This window comes from Pollachius pollachius, assembly GCF_949987615.1.
Source record: "Pollachius pollachius genome assembly, chromosome: 9".
Taxonomy (NCBI): domain Eukaryota; kingdom Metazoa; phylum Chordata; class Actinopteri; order Gadiformes; family Gadidae; genus Pollachius; species Pollachius pollachius.
In genome coordinates, this window is record NC_136942.1 from 11,225,913 (window position 1) to 11,236,990 (window position 11,078).

Here is an 11,078-nt window from a genome sequence, read left to right on the forward strand (position 1 = left end):
TAACTGATGAACTGGTTCTCCCCCACTCCGTTCCTCTTTCCCTTTATTTCCTCCTCTTTCTTTCTGCCACATCACTTTTTCCAGTTACTCCTGTAAGTTGTTCTCCTCTAATCGTCTCTGGCGCCTCATCCTCCTCTTCCTCCCCCTCCTCCTTCTCTTCCCCTCCTTCTCCTCTTCCTCATCCTCCTTTCCCCCCCTCCTCTTCCTCATCCTCCTCCTTTTCCTCTTCCTCCCCTCCTCTTCCTCCTCCTCCTCCTCCTCCTCCTCCTCCTCCTCCTCCCCTGGGCTAATGTTTCTGTTTTTCCAAAGTTTGGGAAAGATGCCGTGACCGATCTCGGGAATCTGGGTGTCTGAGGTTGGAGGAAAATCTCCCATGATGCTCTGGGAGTCGAACCAGGGGCAGCCTGTGTGTGGGCTGAGGTTCTGAGCAGATTTCAACATTCGATTCCCTTGAAGTGAGAAAGGTTTGGCTGGAAATAGTTGATCCATGGGACATTACTCCCCCTTACGGGCGCACGCAACCCGGAGAGACGCACATTAAATGCCGGCAATCATCAAAGAGGAATTGTTGTCGGGGGATTATTGAAAGAAAACCCTCCCCTCTGTAGAGGAGAACCGCTCTGTGGTGGAACCGTAACTCTGCTGCCAACATACCTCCCCCGACCGCACTGAGACCCCGGAACAATCTGAGACGCTCGACGCCCGATCCCCTTCAGAGGAGAGGAGGACCTCTACAAGCTGACCTGATGGACCCAGACGGCTCAGAATCCTGTACCTGCGCCAGGACCACAAATAGTACAGCCTATCTGTGTACTGTGGTACTCTGCTAGTACCATGTTGGTACTGTATGTCAGTAGTACTGCCTATCTGTGTACTGTGGTACTCTGCTAGTACCATGTTGTTACTGTATTACAGTAGTACTGCCGATCTGTGTACTGTGGTACTCTGCTAGAACTATGTTGGTATTACGCTAGTACTACGTTGGTACTGTATGTCAGTAATCCTGTGGTACTATGCTAGTACTATGTTAGTAATGCCTAACTGTGTACTGTGGTACTACCTAGTACTATTTTGGTACTGTATGTCAGTACCACTGTGGTATTCTGCTAGTACTGTGTTGGTACTGTATGTCAGTGGTACCGTGGTTCTATGCTAGTACTGTGTTGGTACTGTATGTATGGTTAGTACTCACTAGTACCACTAGAACCACTAGTAGCTACGGTCAGTCCTGTGTATGTTTGTGTGGGTTGCTGTCACCAGATCGCTCCATGTGTTTGCAACAGAGTGAGTTGATGAAACTGTGGGACAGACAGAGCGACGAGGTCTGCTGCGGTGGTCCGTCTGTCTCCAGCAGGGAGTAAATAGTGTGGTGAGAGGGTCTGCAGCCCAGTGCAGTGGTGAGGGGGTCTCCAGCCCGCAGATGATGGGCTCCAGTCTCCCAGTCCACCAGCGATTCAAGTTTATTTCCCAGTATGTTGTTTTGTTCCCGAGCAGAAAGCTGCGTCTCCTGGGAACCTCGGAGCAGAGCCTTTATGGGCTGAATCACCATGGGCTCTCTCTACCCCAGAGGAACCCGCTCTCCATTGAAATGTGTTGAGATGAACTGCAGGCACATAGCAGACGGTATAATTCAGGGAATTTCCTACTCTGGGAATCTCTGGTGCAGTTGTAGGTTACATATGGACGGAGTTCATTGGTACAATAGAGGTCACAGGATATTGGTGTAGATATAGTGTTCATGTTTAGATGTTGTAGGCCTGTATGTAGATGCGATATATCATGTGTGTAGATGGAGGGTATATATTTATATAGATGTCATATATTATATCTATAGGTGTGGATATAGGGTATATGTTTAGATGTTGTAGGCCTTCATATAGATATAATACATTATATATTTGTAGATATCAGGTATAGATGAAGTATGACTGCCTATCAGCCTACCTGTGTACTGTGGTACTCTGCTAGAACTATGTTGGTACTATGTTGGTACTATGTGTCAGTAGTACTGTCTATCTGTGCACTGTGTACTGTGGTACTATATATATATTATATATTGTTAGATATCGGGTATAGATAAAGAGATGTAGTAGGCTACATATACAAAATATATACTACATATACTGTATCTATCAGCCATCATCACAGAGTGAGACTGGAGGAGACAGCTGGAGCAACCATTAACAACGCTCACTAATCAAGGTAATTACAAAGTGCTGAGAGAGAGAGAGAGTCAGGAGAAATTTGTTATATAAAATGTTTATTATATTAATATATGAAGTATATCTTTCATGAAGTATATAGTAGTATACCAAGAAGTACACACATATGTTCCTGCACTGTTCAATGTGATGAGTTAGTGTTAGTTGGTTTAGTTTGGAGTGACGTATGAAAGTCAGGCGTGTGAATATACCATGAGAAACCGTCAGAAGCCTTATGAATGGTGTATGTAGTGAGATGGAAGGATCCGTTGATCACATGATCCACCTCCACTCTGCTGGATGGACCGGGTTATCCATCCAGCGTGACAGAATGGCTCCATCTAGTGGAGAGCAGTTTAATATACACATTTATATTTACCCAATTGATTGATTTACAGTTTTACTATTCACATCAATTTTTTTTCTTCGCCAATAAAGCTCATAATGTAATGAGCTTTGTTTGTGTTTCTCATTCCCTATCTCTCTTCGTCTCTCGCTCTATTTCGCTACCTATCTCTCTCTCTCTCTCTCTCTCTCTCTCTCTCTTCTTTCTCCCTCTTCCTGTCTCCCTGTGCCTCTCTCCGTCCCTCTCTTTGTCTGTCTTTGCTTTCTGTCTCCCTCTCTGTCTGTCTGTCTGTCTGTCTGTCTCTCTCTCTCTGTCTGTCTCCCTCTCTGTCTGTCTGTCTCCCTCTCTCGCTCTCTGTCTGTCTGTCTGTCTGTCTCTCTCTGTCTGTCTCCCTCGCTGTCTCTTGTCTGTCTGTCTCTCTCTGTCTGTCTCCCTCTCTGTCTGTCTCCTTCTCTGTCTGTCTGTCTGTCTCCCTCTCTCTGTCTGTCTGTCTCTCTCCCCTCGCCGTCTAAAGGGTGAGGTACTTGACAAGCAGACTGAAGCCCAGGAAGGTGATGATGACGAGGTAGGAGGAGTGAAACGAGAGGAGGAAGTGGAAGTACTCCCGCAGCCCGCCGTCCCGGGGGTGGGGCAGAGGGGCGTGGCCAGGGGACGGGGCTCGGGGCACCTCACAGTGCACCCCCGTCCAGCCTTGGTAGCACTGGCAGGAGAACCTGTGCCTCATGTCCAGGAGGTCCTGCTGGGAGAGGCGGCCTCTGACTCTGTAGTGTGGCCCTGGGGCCCCTTGGCCCTGTGGTGGGGCCCCATGGGGTGGACCCCTGGTGGGACCCTGAGGGCGGCGATGAATGCTGAAAGAGCGGCGGGGGAGGTGCAGCATGGTGCCGGAGCCCAGGCTCTTGCGGACGCAGCGCCCATTCTGCTGGCACAGCGCCCGGCTGCACAGTTTGGCGGCCGATGTCACGTTGACCACGTAGTGACCCAGCGGGCCGTCGATGTACTGCTTCACCGCCAGGCAGTTCCTCTGGAGGGAGGAGGTGTTAGGGCCAGGGGAAGACAGAGGAACATAGAGGTGTTAGAGCCAGGGGAAGACAGAGGAACATGGAGATGTTAGGGCCAGGGGAAGACAGAGGAACATGGAGATGTTAAAGCCAGGGGAAGACAAATAGGAGCATGGAGATGTTAGAGCCAGGAGAAGACAGAGAAACATGGAGGTTGGTCTGTAGGTTGATTTGTAGGGAGGTCTGTAGGTAGGACTCACCTGTGAGCTAGCGTATTCCGAGGACCCCCACAGAACGACCCCTGAAGCGCCCAGGGCAGCGCTCTCTCCGATGGTGGAGACCAGGTCCTTCTGGGATGGGAGGTTATCATCATCAATCATGAACGTCGTGGGTTTTAGCGTCTAGCCTCAATAAGCAGGCTCACACACTAGGCATGATCTCCCTGTTCTGTGTTCACCTCAAGGTTCCTTCCCTCTGGACTGGGGGGATTCTCCTTGTCCTAACTGTGGTTCAGTGCTAGAATAATACCATATTATGGAGGTGACTCTCCTGATGGATGATCTCACCACTAAAAGAGGACCTCACCTCTGAAAGAACCACGAAGGTGTAAGCGTAGAAGGGTCTGGAGTAGACAAACACAGGGAGCGTGTGGTCCGTGCGGGCGATGGACGCGATCCTCATGGCCTCCTTGACGCGGTAGTGGACGAACTTGACGGTGTTGGCGGAGGAACGCAGCTCGTAGTCCAGGTAGACGGAGGGGTAGAGCGCCGTGCTCTCCCGCCACAGCCACATCAGGTGGTCGTTGCGCACATGCTCCGCGTCGGGACACTCCCCGGTGTAGCGCTGGGGGTGGTGCTTGTAGCCGTAGTTGTAGCAGTCGGGGAACAGGTAGAAGCCCCAGAGGCCGGCCGGCCGGCGGCCCTCGGCCAGGGCCAGGGTGGAGTTCATGAAGGCCAGCCCCGACCGCTCAAAGCTCTCTTTGGCTTCCTTCTCCACTTTGCCGTCGGGCCAGGTGGGGTGGAGCGAGCGGACGTGCTCCCTGGACCGGTTGCGGTAGATGTCCTTGGATCCCCAGTTACGGACCCACTGGGGCCTCCAGTTCTCCCAGTCGATGACGCCCAGCCCCCGGAAGTCCTTGTGAGGGATGAGCTTGTCGATATCGTCCCGGGCCTTGTTCAGGTGCTTTGAGAGGCTCTGGTTCTGGGGCAGGCCCCCGTGGACTGCCGCCCCGCTGCTGGAGTAGTAGGGGTAGAGGCCCAGGTGGCTGTGGTAGAAGATGGTGACATTGGGCCCGCTCAGCGTCTCGTTGAGGTTGGCCACGATGTCAAACACGCTCAGGTCCAAGTCCACCTCGAAGCGCAGCCGGCAAGGCTCAGTGGGGGCGTTCCAGACCACCAGGAAGGGCCTGTGGGGGATGAGGGGAGCCTGGGCCGGCTTCATCTGCTCCCCCAGGTCCCCCTGACCCCCAGGACCCCACAAGACCAGGAGGTGGAGGAGGAGGTGGAGCTCTAGCCGGAGCATGGTCCCCAAGTGCTCCTGGACCAGCCACATGCTCGGCTGCTGCAGACATGACAGGAGAGGGCAGGAGGGGGAGAGAGGGGTGAGGAGGAGAGAGGAGGCATGAAGGGAAGAAAGGAAAGGAGAAGAGATGGTTAGATGAGAGGAGAGAGGTAGGAGGAGTAGACAGATGAGGAGGAGAAGAGATGATACATGGAGGAGAGAGGGATGAGGAGAAGAGAGGAAACAGGAAGGAGAGAAGGAGGAGAGTACACATGGTGGAGAGAGGGATGAGGAGAAGGAGAGAGGGATGAGGAGGAGGAGAAGAAGAGAGGAAACAGGAATGAGAGAGGGATGAGGAGGAGAAGGAGGAGAGGACACATGGTCAGAGGGTCGGTGATGCTGAGGGAAACCACACGATGAGCTTCAGTGAGCAGAGACAAACCTCAGCTGGTGAACAAAGAGATGGATAATGAGGTTGCCCGCTCTGCATTCCACCACACAACAAGCCTCTGTCCTCAGAGGCACTCCCATGAGATTACACATTGGACCCGTACACAACATTAAAACAAGTGGTACTGGCACAGCTTTCATCAGAACAGACCTGTGTGCGGTCAAGTGTTATGGATCATAACCGACAGCCGGGCAGCCCGGCAAGAAGCACATAAACGCTGAGATTCATCTATATATTGTCGTTGGAGGATTTCTGCAGGAAAACCCTCCCCTCTGACGGAGAACAACAGTGACGGCAGCCCTGAGGCAGTAGGGAGGTGGAGTTAGAGTCCTGATGGAGTTAGTTCAGCTTCATGGCCACCTACCTTCACGTCCTCCCAGTGCCGTCCTGCACACACAGATCTGCTCAGCTGTTTACTTTAAATAATTTGAATGGTGTTGTTCTCTGAATACATCTTCATCCAGCCGTCAACAGGAACTGGACTGGTGTGGACGGGGCAGGCCTGACTGGGAGCCCCTGGTGTTAGTGAGAGTACTGGTGTTACTGGTCAGAGATGGCTCCTCCTTGCTGGCCTCATTACCCCCTCGACGCTGGTGCTCATGTCCTCACTCCTTCACACAGACCCTAACACTCCAGGTCACACTGTTCCTGAGTGAGGTCATATCAGAATGTCATCCAGAGCAGGTGAGTTGAGGTGCATGTCATCAACGAGCAGGTCGAGGTTTGGACGTCTTGCTGGTAGACTGGGGAAATTGGGGACGCCCCTGACTCACCATTCTGCCTCCTCCACCCTTCATATCCTCCTTCATCCATCACTTTATTTTTTTTATTTTTTTTATTAGGATCCCCCTTAGGAATACAATGGAGTGAGAGGTAGTCTTCCTGGGGTCCGAAACATAAAATATAGACAAAAGACAATCACTTTTTTTTTTTACATTATGTCAAACAAAAATAGACAAATAATAAAAAACAATAATAAACAACAGTATGACAAATAAAACATCAGAATTACAAATATAACAAAAGTAAAAAAGATATGAAAGCTACAAAAAGAAATGAAAACATTAAAAATGTATATACAATACAAATGAACCAGATTTTTTTTTGCAGCCTTTTTGAAGTTGTATTTGCTATGTTCTTTTGTAGTTCATTCCATAATGAAATTGATCTGTAAATGATGGTATTTTTAAGTAGATTGGACCTCGGTCTGGGTAAAGCTAGATGTCTGTTACTTGCTCCTCTAGTGCTATGACCGTGTCTGTCAGACACACTGACTAAAACTTCAGCAAAGAAGGCAGGTCTTTTGCTTTATGACTGACCTTAGGAACAACAAGAGATTAAGAGAGATCTTTTGTATTTGTTGTGAGCCATGACAGGCTAGTATGCATTACTTCAGTGTTAGTGTGAATGGAGCAGCTCAGTGCCAAACGGGCTGCTGTGTTCTGAGCTACCTGAAGTGTATGCAAGTCTTTTTCGGTTGCTGATGACCAGATAATTGTACAATACTCAAGGTTTGACAAGACCAGAGCATGTACAACATTTTTGAGACAATAGTGTCTAGTGAATCAACAATGGTAAGACCCAAGAGTTGTATTGTGTTAACTTGTTGAATTGGTCTACTACCTAAATTTAACTGAGTTTTTTTTGCCAGCATATATCTTGAGCAAAACACAATAGATTTTCAGTGTTGAGAGCCAGTTTTATTCTCATTGAACCAGCTAAATACATCATTTAATGAATCATTTAAGTTAGCTGTTAGCTCATTACACAGAATATCAGCACATTAAACAGTGGTGTCCTCAGCATACATTATAATATTGACATTCTTTGTACATCGAGGCAAATCGTTGGTAAATATGGAGAACAGTAATGGACCAAGGCAACTTTTCCACAGTGTGGTGTAGTTGTGTGGCACACGACAGTGTATGACCTTTGAGTTAGAAAAACTGCCTTTGAAAAAAACCTTTTGTTTTCATCCTGTAAGATAGTCCTCTACTCAGGCTACTGCTGTAGATGTAAAGCCATAGCGCTTAACCTTTCCAATTAGCAGCTCATGATCAATTACTGCTGCACTAAAATCAAGCATAACTGCCCAACCTAATTTGAGACTAAATGTTAGTCATCCAATCATCAGTAATATCTGCAAGTGCAGTGCAAGTGGAATATCCTTCTCTATATGCATGCTATGAGTTAGATGTTAATTTATTACTGGTGATTTAATCCTTTATTTGTTTAAAGACATTTTTTAAAATTAATTTGCTCAATACTGGTAAAATACTTCTAGGTCGACTATTGGGAACATTAAAAGTACAATTCTTATCTTTTATAAGTGGAATGATTATTAGCATCCTTCCAATCAGCTGGATGTACACCTTGGATTAGACAGTTGTTAAATATATGGGCTATAGGAGTCGTTACATGGCTGGCAGCTAATTTCAACAATTTACCATCAAGATTATCAGTGCAAGAGCGGTTATTGTCTGGTAATCAAATTGACAGTTAAAAATGTCATTATGACCTCTTTAATTAATCTATTTGATTTAACCCCATCACTTGATTGCATGTTATTACGGATTTTATCAACCTTACCAATAAAGAAATTATTAAAATGGTTCGCTATATCATAAGGTTTACTTATGAATGCTCCATCAGAATGAATAAACAAAATTGACGTTTTAGATTTTCTTCTCATTATATCATTCATTGTGGTCCACAGTTTTTTCCTGTCATTTTTAACGTTGGTAATCTTTTGTTTCTGATAGTCCTTCTTTCTAATTTGATTTAATTTTGTCACATGATTCCTTAATATACAGTATTCTCGTCAGGCTAACGGGAAACAGTTTATTAGCCATTTTCTTGGCATTGTCTCTTAGGGTCATCAAATCTTTCAGCTCATTGTCAATCCATAAGGCTTTTTTCTTTAGCAGTAAATTTTCTTAAATGAGCACGTCCATTCACAATTTTCATAAAATAATTCATAAACAATGTAAGTGCAGCTGCAGGATCATTCTCATCACAAACACTGGACCATTGTACTTTTTCCTCTTTTGTCCTACAGAAAAATTTCTTTGTTGAAATTCTTGTATGATCTCTTATGCCTCCTCCCACATCCTTCTCCAACTCCTCCCCCCTCCATCAACTCCCTCCTCCCTCCTAATTATCCTCCACCCTCCGTCCTCCTACTCACTCCTCCACCCTCCTCCTCTTCCTCCAACCTCCTCCTCCTCCACCCTCCTCCTCCTCCACCCCCCTCCTCCTCCTCCTCCTCCACCCTCCTCCTTCACCCTCCTCCACCCTCCTCCTCCTCCACCCTCCTCCTTCACCCTCCTCCACCCTCCTCCTTCACCCTCCTCAACCCTCCTCCACCCTCCCCCTCCTCCACCCTCCTCCTCCTCCTCCTCCAACCCCCTCCACCACCCTCCTCCTCCACCCTCCTCCTGCCCCATCTTTGATCTGCCATTGACTGCCAATCAGAGAGGAGACATGGATGAGCAGCCGGAAGAAGGACACGGTCACGTGACCAAGAAGTAGACAATTGGGGCTTCAGACCTGACTGTGTGGCGCCATCTAGTGCTGAGCGTTTCAACATGCCCCTTATTCACTCACGCTTAGTCCTCTAAACTAAAAGGTCCAATTATGTCATTGTGTTCAGAAGGGTCAGAACCCCGTTTGAGGAGCAGTCCGGTGTGTCTGGGAACACAAAGGCTTTCTGCAGGAGATTAGATTACAGCCAAACACTCCGGACCCGATTTTCTGGTTGGACAATTGAGCATAAAGCTCTCACACTCCAGCGGTGATATCCTCAGAGAGCCGTTCAGCCAGAAGTCATTGGCAGCGTAGGACCCACCAAGGCTTAGGTTCAAACTGCGATCAGCACAGTAGAACTCAGAAGGAAGGGAGCGACGTTTCAACAAGTGGTTTGATATGTCGTTGGAGCGGTGAGAGGAGGAGACATAATGGAGTATTGTGTGGACATTACGTAGGGCCGCTGTATGAATGCCCCACAGTCCACTCATCACTCACATGACCACAGAGAGACACACATTTACAGTGCTCCACTGGTCATTTACATTTTCGTTTTCCATGCCAATAAAGCTCATTTAAATTGAACAGATAGAGATAGAGTGATAGATAGGTGTGTGTTTCTTTGTATGAGTGTGTGTGTGTGTGTGTGTGTGTGTGTGTGTGTGTGTGTGTGTGTGTGTTTGTTTGTAACTAAAGTACATGTGACCTGATGGCTAGCTCAGGATTAGCGTCTTGCTAATTCGCTTCAGGGTTTAGCCGGAGGCCCACTCCCATCTGTCCTCCCACCTTCAGGGATAAACACTGTACAGAATACCATATGTCTTCAATAACCGTAATAACATGCCCTCATGTCTTTAATAACTAATATCAATACTCTAATTTCTCCAATAACATGTTGTGTCTTTAATAACAGTAATAACATGCCCCCATGACTGAAATAACAGTAATAACATGCCCTAGTGTCTTAAATAACAGTAATAACAATACTCTACATGTCTTTAAGAACTGTAATAACATGCCCTCATGTCTTTAATAACAGTAATAACATCCTCTATGACTTTAATAATAGTAATAACATGCCCTCATGTCTCCTATACAGCAATAAGAATTCTCATCATGTCTTTAGTAACAGTAATAACATGCCATCATGTCTTTAATAACAGTAATAGCATGCCCTCATGTCACCTATAAGAGTAATAACAATACTCTACATGTCTTTCATAACCGCTATAAGGACTAAAGAAACATAAACTACTAACTAATTCCTCTGGAAAATCATAATCACGTTGCTGAATTAAAACACAAATATCGGCATGGTTAAATTACAGAGAGGTAAGATGTATACAAAATATATAATAAATTATAAGCAGCAGTATATAAAAGGTAAACTGGAATAATGAAATACAAAATAAGATTCCCATGAGAGGCATGGCGCAGTTGTGAGGAACGTGCAGCAATAAAGTAGAACAAGGTTGACGGTATCATTTGCCGGTAGAATCTATTTTAACACGTCAATCACCCCTGGCCCCGCCCACCGTGACGCGGGCTGCTGCATTCCTCCTGCAACGTCTTGGTGCAGAAGGGGTCACATGTTCCCCTACCGGAGGATGTTGAGGTGGTACCCGACCAGAGGATCGGATGCGCTGAGCGGGTTGAGGTGTCTCATCAGCTGACCGAGCGGCGGTCAACGTCCATGCGCGGATAACTACTCTTCAGGACGCGGTCGGATCCCCCTGCGTTTCTCCTGTTTTCGGAGTGGTCTCTCCCGTGTTGCTGCGATGTTGGCTTCAGCCTAGTGCTGTAGCCGCCGGACTTCAGGCAGCAAAGTTTCCCTTCACCTTGTACACAAAGCCCGGGTGGCCCCCGGGACGTCGTCGGAACCGCAGGACCAGTGAAGCTACCGGCCAACGCGAGGCGGAGAGGGGAGAGGGAGAGAGAGAGAGAAGAGGGAGAGAGAGAGAGACAGAGACAGAGACAGAGACATAGACACGCGAATGCGATGATCGCTCTGCAGGCCAACAGAACCTGCGTGTGCATGGGTTTGATCTAAGGTTGCA

At 47.5% G+C, this 11,078-nt stretch overlaps 1 protein-coding gene across 1 annotated transcript in view; it reads right to left on the minus strand.

The window, feature by feature from the left end:
• The window catches only part of LOC307080174 (uncharacterized protein), a gene marked incomplete at its 5' end in the record, with an annotated part of 14,504 nt that extends 9,408 nt beyond the window's left edge, over positions 1 to 5,096 (minus strand). The window contains 3 exons of the mRNA XM_079742806.1: positions 3,072 to 3,568; positions 3,806 to 3,895; positions 4,131 to 5,096. Of these exons, the coding sequence (XP_079598932.1) occupies positions 3,072 to 3,568; positions 3,806 to 3,895; positions 4,131 to 5,096 (1,553 nt within the window). The remainder of the gene's footprint in view (positions 1 to 3,071; positions 3,569 to 3,805; positions 3,896 to 4,130) is intronic.
• Between the last annotated feature and the right edge of the window lie 5,982 nt (positions 5,097 to 11,078).